The sequence below is a fragment of the Eutrigla gurnardus genome (genome assembly GCF_963514095.1).
Source record: "Eutrigla gurnardus genome assembly, chromosome: 5".
Classification (NCBI taxonomy): domain Eukaryota; kingdom Metazoa; phylum Chordata; class Actinopteri; order Perciformes; family Triglidae; genus Eutrigla; species Eutrigla gurnardus.
In genome coordinates, this window is record NC_139919.1 from 28756313 (window position 1) to 28779563 (window position 23251).

Sequence of the window (23251 nt, forward strand, 5' to 3'; positions counted from 1 at the left end):
TGTAGACAGACATGGTTTCGCCCATCATGGCTGAAATAACCGTTATTGCTGCTTTGTACGTGTGAATTTGACTGAGCTGTATTCACTGTGAATAGCAAGAGTCACATCGGCTGGTTTATTACAGTGGTATGAACCCAAAACAAACAATTTTGTTGTGAATTAATTGCAATAAATGGATAAAAATGATGCCGAATTCACGACATAATGGCAACGATTCATAAAAAGTTTGAAGTCATGATTTGTTAGGTCTGTTCGCAAGAAGATACGCAAATAACTTTTAAAATGCTTGTTTTCTAAATGGAGTTCAATCAGCACTTAAAATAACACCATCGACCTTGTTGTTTTATACCATAGACAGTCTTCTGGTTTATACACATAGTCTGGTCCGGTCTCTACTAATGTGAGGTTCTATCGTAGACCTCTGGGAGGCCACAGACCGCTACGATATGTTTTCTTAATTCACGTCTATTCATTTCTCCGACTTTGTATGCAATAGCTCCGTGCGAACAAATAAGCTTAGGTGTGAACGCATCTTAAATGAGTCAGAATTAATTCATGAGAACACCTAGGTGCACCTGCTGTGACATGCCTGCAAGCCACTGAATGGCTAATGCTAAATGCGAAAATGGTATGAAAAGGAAAAAGTAAAGATCCTCTTTATTTTATTTTTTTATCTTTTAATCAGCTTGGGCTTGATATTCTTTTCGTTATAGTCACTGGTTCTGAGCTACCAACATAAAGTATAAGCTAGCCAAACAACAAAATGATTATGTTGAATAGACATTTACACTTCATTGAGTGGCTTCTGTCTTAATATTGCTTCTTCGGCAACGTGCCTAATGATTTTTCCATTTTGAGCTTCTACAACTGTGTTTAAATGTGACTACAGTGTGTTTCTGCGCCCTGAAGCTTTTAAAAGAACCACAGAAAGATTACAGAAGAGTCCAAACAAGCCAATAGCCAAACCGAGATGTACTTAAATCTAATTTACTATTCAGTTCCCCGTAGACTGTAATAGCATTAGTTTGATATATAGCACAGATAACTGAAAAAAAAGGGCCACACAATTCATAGAGGAAGGACCACTATGCTCCTCCCAACCTTGTTATGAAACAGTCAAATCATAGATACAGCTACAGAAATGCATTCAAATATTTATTTATATTTATTCAACACCTTGAACAGAGAATAACTGATTGTGGCACCACTTCTTGTCATTTATAAATAATGTAATAAACATTACAAATTATATTCTGGTTAAAATGTCACAGACACACTGTTCACTGTTCACACGTTCAAAGTGGACCAACGACAACGTTGGCCAAGGATAGTCCTGCTCCCGGCCTCAAATCCGTGGGCTCGTCCCCATATAAATTGACCCAACACTGGACTAAATGCTGCCACAGGGTTGAATTAAACACTGGATTTAGCATCCAATCTGTTCAAGAGTAGTTGTGTGTAAGTCTAGAATGTAACTGCTTCTCTTTTCTGGTTGGACATCAACTGCATTTCATTGGTTCTGTACCTGTACTCTGCTAGTGACAATAAAGTTGAATCAAATCTAATGTAAACATTAGTTCCAACCCAGGACGCGTACAAGAACAGGATGAAGCCCCCGGCCTTATTGTAGCCCTAGACACGGCTGTGCGAAAGAGTCTAATTTAGTTTGGCAATTAATGCAAGAATAAATAAATAAGTAAAAAATCCTCACCTTGAACACTCCAGAGGAGGCTTCATTAACACCACAGTGAAGTGAAATGGCGTGTTTAGGGGGGTAGAGATGTTAGCCCGGGAGTCTCCCTTCGTTTTAAAAAACGCCCATCAACAGCATGTCGTCTTTCCTCGCCGTGGCAACCGTCTGGCACGCTTATCTCCGATTTCCACATGGGAGTGAAGAAGCAGACGTCTGTTTAAAATCTGATCTTTGCCTACATCCTCTGATGTTCTCCACCTGTTGTTGTTGTGCAGTTTGATTCATGAAGAAGCTTCCAGAGGACAGCTGGCAGCGGGATGATTCCTCAGAGGATTCAAACGACTGTAGGTGAGGAATAAACTTAAATCATTAATAACTTATTGATGGTCTTATATTAATCGATTCTGTTCCTGTAGATATGCATCAAAACAGTCGTCGTTAGCATCCAGATGTGAATAGATATTTCAACAATTTGCGATATTTGCTCGACTGATAATGTGTATTTAAATGTTGTCCTGTTTAATTTGACTTATTGAGCCCATAATACAACAAACACATGGATGGCTGTAGTGTTGAGACAGTTGTGCGGAGACAGGGACGTGTGGAATGACTTTTTATTGCGCGATTAGTCATTTTTCAGACAATAAGGCTCCCCCAACATTAAAACAAACAGCAATGTACAAAACAGCACACCCTTTTTCTTTTTTTTGCCATCAACGGAAATTTAATAAGGTAGTGAGAGTACATAACAGAAAGTAATGAAGTGTGAGGACGCGAGTTATGATGATGTTGAGATGTATAGGATGAGCTCGATGTCAAAGCCAAAGTAAGCACCATCGTCATGTAGTCAGGAAAGGCCATATTTCTGTAAGAAATATTCTAGAAGGGTTGAGGAGAGGATAAACATGATACGAGAGGGTTGTTATCACAGTTTTCAGACATTTTTTTACCAACTAAAAAAAAGAACAATATCGGTGTAGCACTACTTTATCATGCAATTTTTACTTTAGTAAACTTCTGACACACAGACAAAATATACTTCAATAAGTAGAACTCAATACATCTCTGTCCAGCAATAGTCACAAAGCCTGTAATTTATATCCTTTGAATGTGAGATCCCTATCAAAAATAATATGCAGATTTTTATTTTTCTTAATATATCTAAAGTGCAAGTATTTATCCATTTTTATTCAATGCTTTCTGTAAGTATAAAATACAAAGGAAAAAAACAGCAATGTTTTTCCTGTTTACATGTTATATTTTTCTGAAAGGAGGAGCATCATATATAACAAACCATATATATATATATATATATATATATATATATATATATACATATACATACATATATATATACATATATATATGTACACACACGCCACGGATAAAATATTTTTGAAAGATACAACATATTATCTCATATGGGGGATGGTAATGGGATTTAGACCAAACGGTGACATGGGATATGTTCATTGTGCATTGACCCCACCCCTTTAAAATCCAGGATCCATGTCCCAACATCTTCAGACCACTTGAGAAGAACGTCTCTGTAACGATACACAACAGCAGCCTGTACAGTCTGCAAGCACGTGGACCCTGCTACTGGTGCAAAAGAAGAAGACGTGCTGAATGAGCTCCTCTGTCGGCGGTTTGTGATGAGTCATATAGTGCTCGGCTTTGACCAGAGGCTGCGATTGGCCGGGGGGGAACTCTGAAGAGGCCAATGAAAGACTACAACACAAACACACCGGGAACAGAGCAGATTTTGGTTGTCTGGAACGCCTCGTGGAAGTTCAGTCCGTAACATCAGTCGGTAATCGTGGACATTTCTGCTGTTTGAAACATGAATAATCTCCCTTCTTCTAAGTCGGGATGGAACAAGTAGCTGGAGCCATCATAGCAATCTGACCTTCGAGGATACGCAACAAGTAGCTACCGCTGCACTTTCTTTTCTTTCTTCTCTCTCTGTTGAAATGCGTAAAAGGAATGTTGTGTGAGCAACAACATATAAGCTCTTTTGACATAAATGCACGAGTAACAGACAAAAGGCAGATTACATTATGATTATAAAGGATTGCTACGATGGCTACCGCTGTATATTAAATCAGAACAGCACCCTCGTCAACACACGACAGCCTCGGTCACCCGCGTCCACGTCTGCCCAACCATTTTGCATTCCCGGAAAAGAACGTAGGACTTGTGCAACGTGGGCACAACATGGCTGCAAGGTCAATCGAAGGTTTTGCTGCGACGCTGGGTGAGCTCTCGTAAAACTTTTGAGAATTTTTGATTCCATCACAGCAAAAAAAAATCAAGTGCCCCCTTCCTTCTCTGCAAAATGGACAAGTGACCCGGTAGCACTGGTAGTGCTTACAGTCTCTAATAAAATAACATTTATTTATTCAACTCTTTAAGGAAAAATGTGTGCGTTTCACCGAGTGAACGGCTCTCCATTTATATTTGGCCATCAGAGAAAGATAGAGCGAGAGAAAGGAAGTGTTGTATTTCCAGTCTTGGTGAAGCGCGAGCCTCCTGGAGGCCTGAATTCAATCAAGCTAAAGCTAGAACACTTTGGGGGGGAAATGATCGTGTATGACGACAGAGTCCAGACTCGCGTTGAACTGGAGATGAACTCGCATTGACCTCAGATGTGCGCTTAGCAAACAGGGTGGCTCGTATGTGTGTTTAATGGAAATTAGCTTTTTTAATATGCTACAGGGCAGTGGGAGGGAAATGTGGATACCTCCATAATGGGGGGTTTCAGTCTCTTTGACTTCCAGGAGAGTAAAAGTCCTAACTGGATCTGCAGTCAGCCGGGTCAGTAGGTCACGCTAGGCTGCTGCTGGTAAGCCCCTACAGTGCGGTGCCAGGCTTCATCAGGCCTTTCACCAGCACTCGGAGGCAAACCTCATCCAAAATATATCTGTGTGGAACAGATGGGATTCCTATTGTCGCAGGCATACCCAATCAAACCTTTTTTTCCCTACTAATACGGTTTCAGCCGAGATGAACTCTTGCTTCTGTCTAGCCTCAGCTATCCCACATGTCTGGCAGGCCCCGGCTGTAACTACATTAGCAGCCTTTATCCAGCTGAAGCCTTTTAAAGCTGCAGTCCACACAGTCTGTGCTTCCCCTACATGCCACCTTGGTTGCCGTGCCGCTCTGACACGGCTTGTGACCGGAGGCTCAGTCGGCGCGTCGCAGGCCAACTCGGCTTTAAAATAAAGCCGATAGGTGACCTAACCACTTGGGAGCATATCGATAGTTAACTCGCCCTCCTTGCTGCTGCACGGGAAATGAGCCGGGGGAACTATTTCACGCTTTCAAATCATGAGCTGAGGGGAAAAAAAGAGGGGCAGACTTGAGATCAGAGTCTGTAAGAGAGGAGGATTGTGATCCTCGTTGTGAAAACGCAGACGGGCAGAATATCGTAGTTCGCCTGTCGAAGAGAGGGGGGGTTTGCATTTGCAGTTTCCTGGCTAGTAACGAGGGGAGGCCCTGTGTGGTTCTAGACACCGTTCCAAATACTCCAAACATCCAGTAAGCCACAAAGAGGCCCCAACAGAGACCAGAACCCCGAGATCCTGCTCAGCCCCGGTGTGGGCGGCTGCAGAGAGGCCGACGGCGAGGCGGGTCGATGTCGTTGGATGAGGGTGTTGTCAGGGAGCAACGGGCGAGGGGGAGGGGGGGCGTAAAACACCCGAACTAGTCTACGTGCACTGATAGACGGACAAGGCATCCTACTGGTTTACAGAACATGACAGGAAAAATATCTCACTACTAGTCTTGACTTTTTTTTTTTTTCATTTTTGACTTTTTTTCCCGCACTTTGACCAAAGTGCGTTGAGAAGAAAGACTTCACATTTCGGAAATATAATGCATCAACCTCATCGTCATGCTTTTTCAAATATCTACTGATCACATAGCCTGTACATTTATTTCGTCTTTTTTAATAAGTCTATACACGTGATACAATGCCGCAATTGGCACGTACACAATATTGCACACTAAATATGAAATGTCCTACACGAGTCGGTGGCTTCCTCTCTGCCCGGGAGGGAGAAAAAAAACCTGACGTGGTTTTTGGACAACATAACGCGGAGAAAAATAACTTTTGAGGAAGAGAAAGAGAAAAAAAAAGATATAATAATAATGCAAGAGTGACATATTCTGAGTGGCGAGGCCCCTAAAGAGCGATCAAGGGGCTGTAGCACCATAAAGAGATAGATACTGCCTTGGCCCTGCACCGACGGGCCCTGAACTGCACTCGGCTGCTGCCTGGCTCTTTAACAGCATCCATCTCACCTCTGACCTCTAGCCTCATCCAGCCGCTCCTGATTTAGTCGTTTTCTGTTGATGTTTTTGCTGTTTGTTTCTAACATGGTGCATACTGTGTGCAAAACCATCTTCCCGATGAATCTGCCCCCTGGTGGTACATCCTGGGTACTTCTTCCCGACACATCTCTACTCTACTGAGAGGTCACCAGGGCGACGGGCGTTGCTATGGGATTCTGGGCACGAAAACACTGAATCCTGTTTCTGGAAAAGGGGGCCTGCTGCCTACTGTCATCGTTGCCCCGCCTCCCCTCCCCAAGCAGCCTATCAACTCGGTGTCGCCGGCCCACGCTCCATGCGCCGCCGGAGGAATGCGATCTAACGCAGCCCTGGTGAGTATAGAAATCGGCCTTACTTAACAGCACTCGTAAATGAAAACGTACAGCGGTCGAGGTCACGGACCATCTACGTGAGAACACGTAAACGAGTGGAGCGTATAAGGCACGGGTCATAATGACGTCAGAGAGGATGCGTTGCCTCGCCACGCGCGGCGCTGACGCGTCTTTTTTTGTTTTGTTTCGGCGCCTCAAGCTCCTGGACTTTTTTTTTTTTTACTTTTTTTTTATCCTTTTGCATCCCCCACCCTCCCACCCCCCCCCCAAAGGAAAAAAAACAAAACAAATGAAATAACAAAGAAAAAAAACTTAACCCACAGAAAACGTGGGTATCTTAATAAGGATTTTTTTTTCTTTACAGCTGATTCACAAAATCATAATTAGTACATCTAAGTTAGCACTTTTTTTCATTTAAGTTTATATGGACATGGTGCAAGAGGGTTGATATTCAATATAGTAGCTCAGAGATAGATTTATCCCATTTGTTTGAGGCGCACAAAATAGGCTATTCATGTTTGAGTCCCAACTTTTCCATAATGGCGTGATGGAAATGTTCTCGTCAGCCTTTTATACGTTTCAGGTCAAATTTAAAGACCTTCGCCAAACTTCTTTTTCCAAACATGAGCCTACACACATGCTGACAGGTGTTTACAGGCCTGTAGTGCTGCGTTCTGCAATTCATACACTTTTTATTTAGAGCGCTTTCATATTAATTCTGCGTACCTTTTTTTTTATAATAAACTATACATCTGGTATCAGATTTTGGTTTCATAAAGTCCGTAATATAGTCTCTTTGTGCTGATGTCAAATATTCCTTCTACATGATCATTTCATATAATAAACTTTTTTTTACTTTTTGATTAAATCTTAGTATATTACCAGTTTGAAAACATTTAAACATTGTTTTTTCTTTTCGAAATAGCTTTGATGTGTGCAAAATCTGTCGTTTTTGATAGAGATATAAACACTCTGTTCATTGTCATTTAAATCAAGTAGGAAACAGTTCATATCTTACAGTTCAATCCTTGATAGCAGCGGCTTACTGTTACATGGGTGGTAAGTGGGGTGACATCCAGTAAAATGAGCGAGGAGACAGCAGAGGTGCTGCCATGTCTGTGGAGGTTGTGTGCGTGGGGTGATTCCCTTGGAGATTCTCTTTCTTATTATACAGTTTAAAGTCTCGGGGTTGTTGTTGTTGTTGTTGTTGTTGTTGTTGTTGTTGTTGTTGTTGTTGTTGTTTTCTTCCCTCTCAAGAGTTGCTGTCTTTTTATTATCTTCACGTCTGGAAACAAACACACAAAAGAAAAACCATCCGCGTCAGTCGTCGTCGCCGTCGTCCGCGCCGCCGAGCGGGCCCTCGGGTAGCAGTTCGGCGGCCCGCTTCTCTCTACTCCTCTCCTGGATCTTCCGCATCTCCTCCGCGTATTTACAGAAGGTGTTGCCGAATTTGGACCACACTTTGCACGGAACCGTGATGGAGTTCCGGTACGTGGGCTTCACCTCGCTGACCCGCATGAAGACCCCGTACTTGTTGGAGCCCACGTCGAAGAAGAAGCGCTTGTTGTCGACGGTGAGCGAGGTGCCCTCCGGCAGCTCCGCCGGCTCCTCGTCCACGCCGTAGTCGTCGATGAGTTTGGCGAGCGCGTCGCGGAACTCGATGAGACCCTGCGCCGGCAACGCGATGGTCTGGCCTTGTGCGCTTCCCAATCCGGGCCCCCGATTAACGGTCTGCCGGATCCTTAGGAACCGCCCCCTCTGGTTCTCTTTCAGATCCATGTAATATTTCCGATTCTCCCGCACCAGGAATTCGCTCTTGAGCGCCCGCCGCGGCTCATCCTGCACTATGTCCGGGTTGGTCGGGCCCAGCTGGGCGTAATGTTCGATAAAGTCCCCGAGGTAATCGCGGAACTCCACGGCGACCGACATGGAGAGAGTGAGGCGGCTCTTGTTTCCCCCAGCGCCGACCTCGGCTATCTTTAGGAAGCGGCCTTTAACATTCTGCTTCACGTCGAGGTAGAAGCGCTTGTTCTGGATGTCGACGCGCTTCGAGGCGAGCTCCTCGGTGTCGTGCTGCAGCCGGGACATGGCGCCCATCGCGCCCGGAGGCAGCGAGCCGGGCCCCGCGGTGGGCCCTCCGTGGTCACTGCCACTGTCTCTGTCCGCCATGATGCTGCCTCCCTTGCTTTACCTTCCACCGTCTCCCTCTGCCTGCTGCAACCTCGACTGCCCGTCAAACCACTCCGCCGCTCTATCGCGAGACGAGAGGAGAGGAGAGGCTGAGAGAGAGGAGGGAGAGAAGGGGAAAAATGAAAGTAACTGTAGTTGGTGTAATCCTGTAGTACTCAGAGCGGGCTGCGTTCAAGACACTAGCGCTGTTTAACAGAAATCTCTCTTCAGCCTTCAGTGTAGCTCGACGGTTGCAACGGGAAGATAACCCCCGCCCATGTGAGCCTAAAACACTGCAGCACCAACAGATAGATATATAGATATATGGATGGATGATAGATAGATAGATAGATAGATAGATAGATAGATAGATAGATAGATAGATAGATAGATAGATAGATAGATAGATAAATATATAGATGGATGGATGATAGATAGATAGATAGATAGATAGATAGATAGATAGATAAATATATAGATAGATAGATAGATGGATAGATAGATAGATAAATATATAGATGGATAGATAGACAGACAGATAGACAGACAGACAGACAGACAGATAGATAGATAGATAGATAGATAGATAGATAGATAGATAGATAGATAGATAGATAGATAGATAGATAGATAGATAGATAGATGGATGGATGGATGATAGACAGACAGACAGACAGATAGACAGACAGACAGACAGACAGACAGACAGATAGATAGATAGATAGATAGATAGATAGATAGATGGATGGATGATAGACAGACAGACAGACAGATAGACAGACAGACAGACAGACAGATAGATAGATAGATAGATAGATAGATAGATAGATAGATAGATAGATAGATAGATAGATAGATAGATAGATAGATAGATAGATAGATAGACAAACAGATATATGGATGGATGGATGATAGCTAGATAACATCAAAGTACATAAAGGGCACACCTGTCATATCCTCTCTTTAAAAGAAAGTTATAAAAGGACAGGAGAAAAAGTCATACCTGGGGGATTATTGGGGGTCTATTTGGTTTCAGCACCACGGACAGCGAACCCGGATGCTGTCGAAAGGAGACAGACGAAAGCAAAGAGAACATTTCTGAATGAACAGTAGATGAGTGTTAGAGTCTGAGGGAGGGGAGGGGGGGGGATACATGAAACATAACCCTATGATTGGACCGGCTTGTTCGATAGCTTTGAAAGGGTTCACCAGTGGGACGTGGCCAAAAGCCAAGTGTTCAAATCGTTTCACGTACATTTAATATGCAGATGAGGAAGAGAGCCACCTAAACGTGTTGCCAATTTTAGAATTAAACTGCAATTTAAATTATAGTGCTTTAGACAATTTATGTTTTATACAGAGAAGTTTGCATCCCTTCAGGTAAGATCCGTCTGAGCTGGTGAAAGAAGGTGGTGTTAACACGCATCCAATCATATTTCAATTTAATACTCGACAGCTGGAGTAACTCACTTAAAAAAAGGCATGTGAATTTATGAAATTCAATGCATTATTTAATATTAAATCTGCTTTTTTGGCTTCCAAACTAGTGGTTTGAGCGGTGAAGTCAGTGTTTTCAGAACCATGGACAGCGGACGATTTAAAAACAGATGGGATTTGAATTTGCTCATGATGTAGAAAATGAGTGAGAGGAAATCTGGGGCAAGTGTGTGCAAAGACTTATTCTACAATCCACGTGACCTCATCGACGCCCTGCAGAAATGCTGGTTGAATAACCAAAAAAAAAAACAGCCCCTCTAAAAACCATAGTTTTACTCCCCGTTCACTTTTGTCGACAAACTTGCTCTGAAAGCTAATTTGGAAATTCTTAAATGACGTGCGAGGTCTCTGAAGGGGGGGTTTCTAATGAGCGTGAGTGGTTGAATGAAGGGAGGAGAGACGGATCGGTGAATGGGTGGGCAGTGGGCGGAGAGGAAGGGGGGGGGGGGTCACTGGACGGATCACAGACTCTGAAGGGGGCTCCCTCTTCAAATGGTGCTGATCTCTGAACTGGAGAAGCAAAATCCCAGTAATGTGGAACCATCAGACGACCTGCATGTTTTAATATTGTTTATCACTAAAACTGCTGCTTTTAAATTCCTCGTGAACTTCTGGATCTTATAGGTTAACGTGTTACGGTGAATGCGGATCCATACAGCCTTTCAGCACCACGGACAGAGCCCGGTTCACGATGTGACCCTGCTGGTGATGAAATGGGCCTCTCATACATTTATCTCTTCCCATCTCGGTCACCTGGAGAAGGAAAAATCAAGTCAAGTGTCCCCTGCATGACACATTTCATCCATTCCTCAGCAACGGACAATGAAAAGGCTTTCTGACCTCTATCGAAGGGCGAAGCCGGCTCAGGACGGGGAGGGGGGAAAGCAAAAAAAATCTTATGAATGGCTTGATTGATGGATACAGAGATGGAGGCAGGGACTGGTTTGCTGTGGAGGGAGGAGGGGATACTTGTGGTCACCATAAAAAAAAACCTCAGCATATCGTGTAAAGCTGTGTTTTCATTGGTGGAGATGCATTCAATGAAAAAAGTGGCTTATTAGCTGTAGCTGAGCAGGATTGGCAAAAAAAAGGAGAACGTCTCCCCCTTGTTGGGGGTAACTGACGCCCCCTCCACCTGTTGAATCGTTAAACTGTTCAAACATCAGTGAACTCGCATACTAGCGTGGAGAATGTCAGGTTTTTTGGGGGGGGGAGGGGCATTATGACATTATGTTGTCATGTTGCTAAAAAGTCTCGCAACTCCGAGCTCGCCTTCGCCATGCCGACGAATCCATTGAGAGAATTTCGCAGCGTTAGTCATCGCAACAGCTATCCGCAGTGTGTGTGTGTGTAGTAGTCGCCTATAGCCCTCTCTCTCTCCCTCTCTCTCTCTCTCTCTCTCTCTCTCTCTCTCTCTCTCTCTCTCTCTCTCCGTACCGGAGATCCAACACGGTGGTTCGCCGTGCACGGGGCTTGGCTTACAGACGTACACTCTCGTGTCTGTGCACTGCGTGCGTGGTTTTTCCTGATTTCCTCGCGCCCACCCGCAGAGAGGGTTTAACACAGTTGACCGGCATGGGTCACGCGCCGGTTGGGTCGGCGGCTGCCCGGGTCATCATTAGGGTTGCGCTGCAGGACGTGGCGAGCCGACGCCAGTGACCGGGGGGTGGGTGGGGTGGGGGGGGTGGGGGGGCTAGGTGATGTTTGCTCACGTAAGCCGCTCGCGTTTTTTGATGAGGGGCGCAGGGGACGCGGCTGGAGGGTGCGCGCTACTGTTGCATCGCCTCACCGGATAACCGCCGCTATCTCATCCTCTTTTCCTTCTCCGGGTTTTCATTCTCTCTGTTTCTTCTTTTTGTATGTTTTGTTAATGTTGCTGGGACTCTTTTGACCATCGAGATACGTGGATGTAGGAGCCGACCTTGCGTGTGCGTGGAGTGCGTATCGTTTCTTGTGATTCCCCCCCTGTACGCGCAAGCTGATTTTTTTTTTTTTTCATTCCGGAGAGGCAATGCGCCCACCCATGCGATGCTAGCCTATTAGCTGGAGAGAGAGAGGGAGAGAGAGAGAGGGAGAGAGAGGACGAGAGAGAGAGAGAGAGGTTTCAGCCCTGGATTCGAGAGGAGGCTAATTTACGAGTCTTGTTTTGCCTTTCAGGAAAAAGGGGAGATAAGAGGGGGAGGGTGGTTGGTGAAGGAGAATGCAGCAATCACATTTTTAAGCATGCAGAAGCGGGCCGTTTCCGGTTCCTAGGCTGGTGTGTCCCCCCCATCCGAGGCCAGCAGCCGTATGGGGAAAGCAGCGGCAGACACAGATGGCATGGACACTTCCACAAGGTCTGCCGCTCTGCCCTGCCTGCTCTGCCGGAGCCCGTTCGCCGCCGTCTCTCTCTTCCAGCTCGCTCCGCCGCCCAGCAGCACTGCAGCACAGCACAGGCTGACGGCATGAGGCTTGATCCAGTGCATTTCTCCATGCTGGTCATCGGGGTCTCCTTCGCCTGTTACGCCCCGAGTCTCAACTCCCTGCAGGACCAGGCGTACCTGTCCGCCGTGGTCATCGAGGGCGAGGTGCGCTCCTCCCCGGAGAACGTCTCCTCCCGGGAGCCCTACAGTGTGAATGTCAAAGTGCTGGACGTGTGGCCCGTCAACAGCGGCGGCCTCGAGAGGGAGCAGCTCGTGACCGTCGGGGACTTCGGTTCCGAGGCCCCGTGCACCACAGTGGAGAAGGACCACAGATATATCTTTTTCATGGACCCCACCGCTGAGGACATGGTATTCAAGGCATCGTACGCCCCTGTGGACGCCAGCGAGCCGGAGCTGAAGAAGGATGTGGAGAGAGTGTTGTGCGAGGACTGCGGTAAGTTTAAGGCTTTTTTCCCTCCTCTCTCCCCCCCTTCCCTTCCCTTGCCTCCCCACCTCCCCCTTCTTATACCTGCCATACACTCACACCGCACTATAAGGGCCACTGGAGCTGCCATGGCGATGTAAAGGAGACAGTCGCCGCTCTCCGGTTGCGCGTGCACGTGTGTAGTCTATATAGTGTGGCAGCGTGCGCGAGCCGATTGACACTTCAATCCTCTGTAACCCGGTCACCCATAATGAAACGGGAAGCATGACGCGTGCGTGCGTGGTTGCGTGTGTGTGTGTGTGTGTGTGTGTGTGTGTGTGTGAGAGAGAGAGAGAGAGTTAAACCCGAGTTAAACCCGGGTTAAGCCCCAAACCGCAGGTTCCTCAGAAGATACTGAAACTTCAGCTTTCATTGAAGCCTGATCTGCCTTACAGTGAAGCAGTGTGTGTGTGTGTGTGTGTGTGTGTGTGTGTGTGTGTGTGTGTGTGTGTGTGTGTGTGTGTGTGTGTGTGTGTGTGTGTGGCAGGTAGAACATGTGATGGGACTCGGGGGACCCTAAACCTTTTTCCAAACTTTGCATAGTTACAGCCGATATCAAACGTGTGGCCGTGGTTTCCTGTATGAGACGGTGGCGGGTCGACTGCAGTGACAGCCTGTGTGTCGGTGATAACCGCTCCTATCTCTCTCTCAACTTGTTGCAAGTTTCCACCCTGGGCATCAAATTATGTTTTTCTTTTCCTTTCTTGCAGTACACCCTAAAAAAACAGCAGCTATACAATAACTGTTTTTGTGAAAAGCGACTAAAACTACGTGCAGCATCCAAGAAACTCTTGTTTTAAGTTTTTAGAAACAATCTGAAGGCCTTGATGAAGATGAGGCTCGTGTGCTTTTTTCCTTTCTCATTTTTCTCTCACTTCGTTTTCTCTCCGATGGGGAGAAAAAGGGAAAAAAATGGCCCCATTTTCATTTTCAAAGGTTCAGAATCAGGGTCAGATCCTCAGCTCTAATAATACAGAAACCGAGCTCGTAAGCATGTGATCTTGTCTGTTGTGTGTCATTCAGTCTGCTAGTTGCAAAGCCTCTCAGATCTCCAACGCTGACTCCACCAATAACTCCTGCTTTTTCAGGATTTAAAGTACATTTATAAGCATTGTAACTACAGTTTGTGTCAGTTAGTGTTAAATCATCTTGTGGCAAACGTGGTAAAAGACAGACAGGAAGCAACTTCAACAGAAGAGAGGCCGATGAGATCTTATAGACGTGGAAGAGTCACACATTTCTCCAATGTAGACTATTCTACATTTCAGTTATGTAAATATGAGAACTCAACCTTTTTAAAACCACGTCTACGCAAAAACTCCAGTTTTTAAGTTCTTCCTACAAAAAAAAAATCCAGAATCGACATAATTTCTACGCAAAGCCGCCGGTGCCTGTAAAGCGTTAACTCCTCGGTCTCTCAGAAGTCTTAACAAAAGGGTTCATCCGACGTTTGAGATTTAACAACGTGATGTTTCTATTTTTACCTCGGCGACATGCTAAAATTATCCGGTCATTTATTTATGACGGTGCTATTGCAATCAGGCTTCCCGTCTGAAACACATTTTCCAGGCAGGGATGAGCTCAGGAGAGGAGATACCCACTTAAGAGCTGATTCACCCCCCACACACACACACACACACACACACACACACACACATAAAACAGGCCATAGATACAGGGAGAAACACAACCTAATTAGACACTGCGGAGTGTGTGGCTACACGGTGGCAACCAGACGCTTCTGAAGGTCCACAGCAACGTAAGAGCACAAATGTTTTGTTGCCTTTTGTTTTCGTTCCTACGAGTGACTGGATTCATCTGAGAAAAATACAAAATCCACGCACGGAAAATAGTCCCTGAACACATCGTTATCGGTGGCCAGTAACCCTCGCAGATATTCAAACATTACGACTCTCTTTGCAGCACAAATGCAGCTTTGTCGTATCAAACACAACGTTTTAGTAAAGTATGATAAAATGACCCTCCCCCCCCTCACTGGCTACACTGACACGTTTCATTGGCTGGATGCAGTGTGATGTCAGGCCGGTCGGTGATCTACGACCTTTGGCCATGGATCAGACTGGAAATGTGCACGAGAAGGAGACTGGAGGAGAAAAAGTAATTTCATTGAAACAAAAGTGACTGCAGCTTAAAGATGGGCTGGGGTGAAGGGGTGTGTCAGCACACACACACACACACACACACACACACGCTGTGTGCAACCAATCCCAAACCTCGTCTAAAACGCACCCAGCCAATCACGGCCGAGCTGTTGGAACGCCCTCTTCCACACACACCCCTCTTTAAATAATATCAACACGGTTATAATCTGATTTCTTCTTGTAGTTACAATCATGTTTTCAGTGATTTACTGTAAAAACGTGTGTAAAAATGTAAATGTACATTTTTAAAGACAGTTTTATACAGTTCTGTGTTCAAGAAGCTATGATGTTCATGTTTGAAGGATATATCCAAGATGTCAGACTGATTCAGCTCCAAAGTGGATGAATGTTCACAAAATAGCATCGATTTGCCGTCTGGAAGCAGAAAATCAGGGCTGAAGTCGTGTGATGTGAACGAGGAATAATGACTCATGAAGAAGATGCACGTTTGATAGAAGTAGCTCATTTCAAACAGCTTCAGAGTCAGTTTCAATCCATTTAACAATGTGAATGCTTTAATAACAAGTCTTAAACTGTCCTGACCACATTTCTTCAACAGCATTATATAAAACAAGTGACGTATATTTCTCACTTTGACCTTTTGACCTTAAAATCGCCACAGAAAAAGCTGATGTGACATCTTATATCACAAAAAAAGAGCTGCTGTGATGAGCTGCTCAATTGATTTAGCTGATTCAATTATTTTTGATTTAATTCAAAGCACATTAAAGCAAATGTGATCATAAAATAACGTAAAATGAATAAGATGATATAAATAAATATAACATGTATTTTCCTTCAAGGAGGAAATGGGTCTGGGTTTTACTTATTATTAAATGTATGTGTTTAATTGATCGCTCCTGTGCTTTTCTTTGACTTGATTTGAGTCTCGCCCACTTTGAACCCGACAGAAGAGAGCGTTTGGTGTGAAATGGCGGCGAAAGGGAGCGGCGAGGATGCAGCTCTACATTCCCGTAATGAACGGGAACACTGCAGCTGGTTTGGTGCCGGCACAATTACTTACGAGGGACGAGGCTCAACAAACTTGTCAGACTTTATTACACACCTTACCCTGGTGTATACGATCAAAACCGTAGACACAAGAGGGCCGAACGTAAAGACGAGATCCTGCAATACCATCACCATATAAGGCAAGGCAACTTTAAATGTAGAGCACCTTTCATACACAAGGTAGACTCAAAGTACTTCACATCATAACATGTCAATAAAGTGAAAAAATGGGAGAATTAAAAGAAAATAAAGGCAAAATTAAAATGCATTAGACAAGGAGAATAAGAACATAATAATAAAAAAACAGTGCAGACGTTAAAAGATTTAGCAGAAAGCTACGGTGAACATAAAAGTAACACAATTCTGGTGAAAAATAAAGCCTAAATGCAGCGTTTCCTTTTCAACAGTTTTACAAAATGAAAGAAATGCAAAACAATCATGTAAGTTAGCATAAAAACAACATAAGAGGCGCCGCTATAGCTTCATTTTCCCGCTGGGTTGCTATGTTTCTGGACTACAGGCCTGTCTGACGAGTTGCTATGCTTTTTATTATTAAGTTGTGTTATTACGAGTCCGATTTTTCTCTTTTTGTTTAACCTCCATCCCCAAAACCCAAATTTCTGACCAACACACAGAATCCAGCATGATCAGGCAAAACAGCAGATCTGATCTTAGAACTGAGACGTGAAAGATGGGAGTACAAGCTAACGAAGGATCCGAGGCTACAGGAGGAGATCTTTATAGCGGGGATGTGGAACCTCACTTATACTCTCTGGTTTCACCCTCCCCTCTTTAAAAGCACAAAACCCCTCCTATCTCAGCTCCCAGACAGTCCAGAGTGTAATGTAGGTCTTCTCTGATCATTGCTGCTGGCGGGCCTTTTGAATCCCATTGACAAGCTCCCTCCTAAAATAGCTTTATCTGATGCCCAAACATGCTCCTGTCACTGACGCTGTTCATAGTGCTGCATACCTCAACTTTCATCCCCCCCTCCCCCCTCCTCACGCTGTAGCTGACTGTAGCTGAAGTGTGTGGTTCAGCTTCTGCCTGCCCTGCTGTCAGTCAGCCACACAGAGGAGGAGGAGGAGGAGGGGGGGGAGGAGGAGAGAGAGAAATTATAAAAGAAAAAGCCACAGTAATTCGTATATCTAAATGTAAAAGTTCAGGGATACTCTAACGTACCTCGAAAACGTCTGAAAATGAAATTACTGCTTTTCTATATATTACCGCAGTGTAAAATAATCTGTTTCTGTATTCTCATTACAGGAACATGATTTTTTTTTCATCAAGATCCATCATTAGTAGGGAAATAACAAAGTAAAAATACTTTGTTACTGTACTTGTATTTACTGTACTGTAAGTAAAATTTGATTATTTATTTTTCTGACAACTTTTTTTACTTTGATTCCTTACATTTTAACACAAATATCTGTACTTTTCACTCACATTTTCAAAACAGGCTTGTTACTCTTGTTTGAATGCATTTGAGGGGAATTATTGTTTTTATGAATATGACGCGAGATTCAGATTTGCAAAAAAACAGCCAGTAGAAATGTTCTTCATAGGGATGTTTTAACTTAATACTTGGAGTACATATCAGGGCCTGTACTTTTTTACTTCTACTTGAGTGAAGAAGTTGAATCAGTACTTCTAAGTATCTCGTACTTGAGTTAGAATGTCTGTACTAGATCTAAAAACTACATTTTGTGGTTTTGGGGGAAGTTACTTGAGGTTTGAACTTTTACTTCTACTACAAAAACTAAACCCTATATTCCCCGACTGTACATGGCATCTTAACGTGACACCTTTAAGGTATTGACCAAAAATAATCCAGAACCAAGAATCATCAAATGATTCCTGCATTTGCTCCTTTTTTCGTATCCAGATCTGAAAAAGAAGAACTACTAACTTGCTTGTATGGTTTTTGCCGCAGCCAATCACTGCGAGCGTTCTTTGATTTAATGCGACGTGTGATTGGCCCACTGCCGCGGCAGCTCCAACCCTGTATCTGACAGTATAGTAATATACTTTAGTGGTATCGTAATGTCTTAAAAGATACTTACTTTTACACTTGAGACTGGTGTCAATGTCCTCATCCCACTGTCAGAAACAGAATATATAATTTATTATTAAACACACTCAAACACTCAAAGGATCAACCAAATTGACGGCTAAACTGGAACATGTGTGCATGTAGGTGTGTGTGCATGTAGGTGTGTGTGCATGTAGGTGTGTGTGCATGTAGGTGTGTGTGCATGGCAGATATGTATAATTATGTGTAAGTGGTATCAAACGTGTGAACAAAGTGTAATTGCAGATTAGCGTGCGTACATCAGAGGCCATGTTGGCTGCACGCTGACGCACCAGCAGGCTAAACGTGCACCGCAGCCTCCCAGCTCCCACGTCAGAGAGAGAGAGTGTGTGTGTGTGTGTGTGTGTGTGTGTGTGTGTGTGTGTGTGTGTGTGTGTGTGTGTGTGTGTGTGTGTGTAGCAGCTGGAGGGCAGAACCGCTGTGGCATTGATCTCCAAATCCCAGAATTAGGAGCTTCTTTTTTTGTGTGCTCTGGCGCAGCATGTCAAAACAATCCCTGCAACAGGAAGCCGTATCCAAGGCCACACCCTTGAACAAGTCGTTAAAAAAGAATCCGAGCTCTCGTTACGGCTTCCTTTTAGTTCTAACACCTACAGGTCTGCGGCGAACGGTTGTCTCTATTAGTGTGGAGTCGTTTCAGAGTCCTCACGCTGCTGTTTGTGTTGGGAACTATACTTTAGGGAAAATGAATATGTATGCACATGCAAGGAGGTTCACTGGTTGAATGGGTGACAAGTGTGTGTGTGTGTGTGTGTGTGTGTGTGTGTGTGTGTGTGTGTGTGTGTGTGTGTGTGTGTGTGTCACTCGTCTGTCTCATCCCTTTTCCTCTCTTTGTTGTGTTATCTGTGTCTATTTCAGACACCCTCTGTGTGTCTTTTTCCTCTTCTGTCTCTCACTGTCCTTGTCTCAATAGAGCATTATACCTCCACACACACACACACACACACACACACACACACACACACACACACACACACACACACACACACACACACACACACAGAGCCATGCCAGTTAGCTGTTGCTGTTGCTGCTGTGCTGCAGATGCCCCAGCATGCTGTCATTAGCAGGGAGATCTGGGGCTGCTATAAATTATGCACACTGAATAACAGAAGGCTGAGGATTTCTCCCCTCTGCTGTGTGTGTGTGTGTGTGTGTGTGTGTGTGTGTGTGTGTGTGTGTATAAATATGTGTATACCACGTTTTCGATCATTTATATATCATACTGATCAACTTGTCGGTGTGTGCATTCACACACTTTTCTGAACACTCACGCCTGCCTAAGTCATATATACATGTCCTTCAGATATGTAGAGAGTGTGTGTGTGTGTGTGTGTGGTGTGTGTGTGTGTGTGTGTGTGTGTGTGTGTGTGTCTTTGCTTGTGAATAATGTATCAGCACTCACCTTTTCCAGCAGTCAGCTTTAGTAGAAAAACTCTGACACATGCCTCTTAAGGGGACCAGCCCAACGCCACATGGCTCAGTTTGTGAATGAGAGAGGTCTTTGTGTAACACACACACACACACACACACACACACACACACACACACACTGACACACTCACAAGCACATGCATGCAGATATACCGCACACACCACCCACACACTAATGCGGCTGCTGCCGCTGCACACACCCTCCCTGCATCAGCAAAGTGGTTGTTCCAGACCGGTTGGATTCAGATGATGCTCTCTCTCTCTCTCTCTCTCTCTCTCTCTCTCTCTCTCTCTCTCTCTCTCTCTCTATGCTCAGATTATTTCACGGCTGCATCAGATTAGCATCAAACCCCAGAGTTGAATAATTAGAAATGTTTGTGCGGTGAGCTTGTCAGTTGGTATTCCAGATATAACATTTTTAAGAAAAATGACAGGTTTTTGCCACCGTTTGGATAAAATCTGAGTCATCTGAGTGTTTTCTTGAAAAGCCATTTAAAAAAAAAAGATTTCTGGCGTTCTTCTCCGTGAGTAGCCCTGCTGTGCCTGACTGTAAGGCGGTTGGCATGCAGTCAGCGAACGCCTGATATTCATGAAGTTGTAAGATGGCATTTTCAACTGTCACTCCGGGTAAAGCTTCATGAGCAGCTCACGTCCACGGTGCTTATGAGCAAGGCAGCTGTGCTTCCACGTCAACATGAAGGAATAGTTTCCCTGAAACAGATTTGTGATTTAGTTGGGAAAGAAAAGGGTTAAAGCATCCCTTTGGTTCTATATCAGGCTATCTGGGGCTCAGAAAGGCGTGGGCTATCTTTATCTCTCTTTGTTGTGGCGATCTTTGATGCTGACAGGTGGAGTATCTTCATCTGTCTTCCCGATGTCCTCCTCTGCCTCGCTAGATATTATCTCTGAACTATTATAAGCTTCTGGTAGATAGATACTCTGTGTACTATGTGTTTTTTTAATCATGTGCTTCTATGGGAGCAACATATCTGCTTTTAACAATTAGGGGATCTTTATTTCCTTTTGAGAAGATGTTGGCAATAATATTTCAGCTTCCATTATCAGTTGGTTGCCGAGATATTAAAGTTTTATGTTTTTTGATTTGGGCAATTACTGTATGCTGCAATTTCCAACAATTCCTCAGTTTGATTTTGCTTCAACTCGTATCTGCACCGAGATGTACACATAAATAAAACACTGTAGAAGTGGAGATGCACAGCGGGTGCAAAACCATCATCTCTAATAAGAGCACTGAATCCTTCACAGTTAGTCCAAAGTAATTTGACCAAAACAGCAACCTAAGGGAAAGTTAAGATAATATCCCTTAGCAGAAATGAAATTCTGTTGCTATTCTAATCAAAAGGCTTTTCTTGTTTAATGCATGTAATTTAATAGCCATCAGCAAAACAAACCATCGATGTGTTAAAGCGTACAGAAACATATTATTTAGCTGCCGTGTAAAAGTGACAATTTACTTGCATGCGGGGGAAAAAACGACAGAGTTAGTGTAATAAAGAAATCTCAAATTTAATATGAGCATTTAAAAGATTAGTTCACGACCTTCTTGAGCTCTTTGTCAGTAAACTTTTGGTTTTGATTGGTTGGTACCAGCTGATACGAAGAAACGACCATTTTAAAAATAATTTATATTGTTAAAAAGGTGCATACTATAGGATGTGATTTAAAAAGAGTGGCATTTTTCATTTCAGCTCGACTTTAAAAGTGAGATACCGTCTCTTCAGCAGCAGTAAATATGCACCCTGTCCAGTGAAAGTCAGACTCTGGCTTGTAATACATCTTTTGTTGCTTCTTTGGTATGAAACATCGCCCGCCGACCGGCTGAAAGAGGAGCACCCAGTGATCGTTACATTACAGGCTTTCTGAGAAATCAACTTCACTTATACTGTTATTTGGTGCTGCCAACAAGCAAAGTTGCCAAGTGCAGATTTAATTCTCTATAAAAACAACCTTTGTCAGTGCAGGAAGTTCACTTGAGTGGATATGGAAATGCCAGTGGGACTTCAGTGAGCATCAGTGCCAGTCAAACAAAAGGCCAAGAGGCTGGACTCAAGATTTGGTGTCATATAGAGGCATTTCTACCTCAATAGAAAATTAAGAAAAGTCAAACACAAGTATGAATAAAGCATTTACCGTCAGATGAGCCTCTTAAACAACATTATATGTCCATGAAAGAACCCACATTCAGAGTACATGATCAGAGAAGGTCCACTTGTCTTCTTCATAGCTCTGATAGAGGCAAAGTTGGCAAACCGGTACATATACTTAACATTAATTTCCCAAAATTACATTATCGTCATTACCTGCCAGAACTTCTTTCTTCTTCTCCAGCAAATCATGGTGCCTCCTTGTGCTTATGTGCTTTTTGTGAAAAGCTTTATTTTGTTACGTACGTCAATCTCAACCCATAAGTTTATATTCCAGACGAATGAGCTTCGACATGTTTGCAGCTACACGTTAAGGGAAAGCAGTCCCGGCCTTCTGAAGAGAAAATGATTGTGAAACAATAAGCTGATTCAGATCTGAATGTCTTGTGTCCATTTTGGGAGAGAGAGACCGGCAAACATGGCTCAAATTATTCAGTAGGCTGTCACTTAGGCTGTCACTACTGTACATCTCTACCTTCAAATCAAAGCTGTAAGAAAAGTGCACACCCTTGTTTCTACGCCGAGGTTGTTGCAGGGTCAGGGGGGGTATGAACTTAACTTCAGTCCTGAGCTGTGGAGCCGAAACGGCAAACGTCCCTGGACAGGAAAAAACCAAACTATGGTTTATCACAATGTAATGCTGAGATCTCTGAATGCATACGGAATACATATCTAACTAGAAAAGTGCACTCAGCAGAGTGCAGATCTCCGCCGGGTGTGTCTGGCAAACGAACGCTGCTGTAATGTTCGATTGAATGAATACAAAAACACCGCAAGCAGCCTCACGCAATAGATATGTTCTCAGGAATGCAATGGATATGAGAGGAACAATTCCTAATCTGTAGCAGAAAGAAGAGTCCAAACTTAAAGCAGTTGTTGATTACTTACGGCCGGTTAAGATGAGAAAACAGTCAATAAAATCACAAAACATGATGAACAAAGCTGCTAGCTGCGCTACATTTACTTCTACTTTATTTGGAAGTAAAAACCGAAGTAGAGGTTGCTAATATCCGATGACCAGGTTTGTTTGCAGTTTCTGCTGTTTGTTTTCTCTTACAAACTAGTTTGACTGACCTGGGGGTTTGTTATCAACCTGCATGATTGACTGACTGATTTATGAGATCTCCGCACCTTAAATACATTCGTACGCTCCCAGCTAATGGGGGTTTAGGTTAGGTCACTATGTGCAATAATTTTGTTTTTTGGAAAGGATCCTTGCAACCCAAGTTTCGTTTAAATAGGCAGACGGTTGTGGCGAGAGAGAAATAGTGATGGTCTTATTGATGGCCTTTTTTTTTAATCCCATTAGTAATCATCTCTATTTTGTCCTTCTTTAACTGTAAAACATTTTGGCATGATCCATCGACTGATAGCATAAAATGCAAAAGTCGTCAACCGTCCTCTGATATTCAAGGGAGGAGAGATGTAGAGATGTGTGTCATCTGCGTAACGGCGGATATTGATACCATATTCGT

General features: G+C 43.9%; 2 protein-coding genes across 3 annotated transcripts in view; one reads left to right on the forward strand and one right to left on the reverse strand.

The window, feature by feature from the left end:
* Positions 1 to 2293: 2293 nt before the first annotated feature.
* On the reverse strand, positions 2294 to 8602 carry purab (purine-rich element binding protein Ab). Its single transcript, XM_084009182.1, has 2 exons — positions 7379 to 8602; positions 2294 to 2572 (listed from the first exon to the last, which is right to left on the reverse strand). Exon 1 carries the CDS (start codon positions 8527 to 8529, stop codon positions 7681 to 7683), a length of 849 nt encoding a protein of 282 aa, XP_083865308.1. The 5' UTR covers positions 8530 to 8602; the 3' UTR covers positions 2294 to 2572; positions 7379 to 7680.
* Positions 8603 to 12345: 3743 nt separating this feature from the next.
* nrg2b (neuregulin 2b) overlaps positions 12346 to 23251 on the forward strand; it is a 42166-nt gene continuing 31260 nt past the window's right edge. For both annotated transcript variants that reach the window (XM_084010297.1, XM_084010298.1), the window contains exon 1: positions 12346 to 12882. In XM_084010297.1, the coding sequence (XP_083866423.1) occupies positions 12471 to 12882 (412 nt within the window). In that variant the 5' untranslated portion in view covers positions 12346 to 12470. The remainder of the gene's footprint in view (positions 12883 to 23251) is intronic.

Coding starts and splice junctions, on each gene's coding strand:
- purab (XM_084009182.1), bottom strand. CDS start 8,529: ATGGCGGACAGAGACAGTGGCAGTGACCACGGAGGGCCCACCGCGGGG.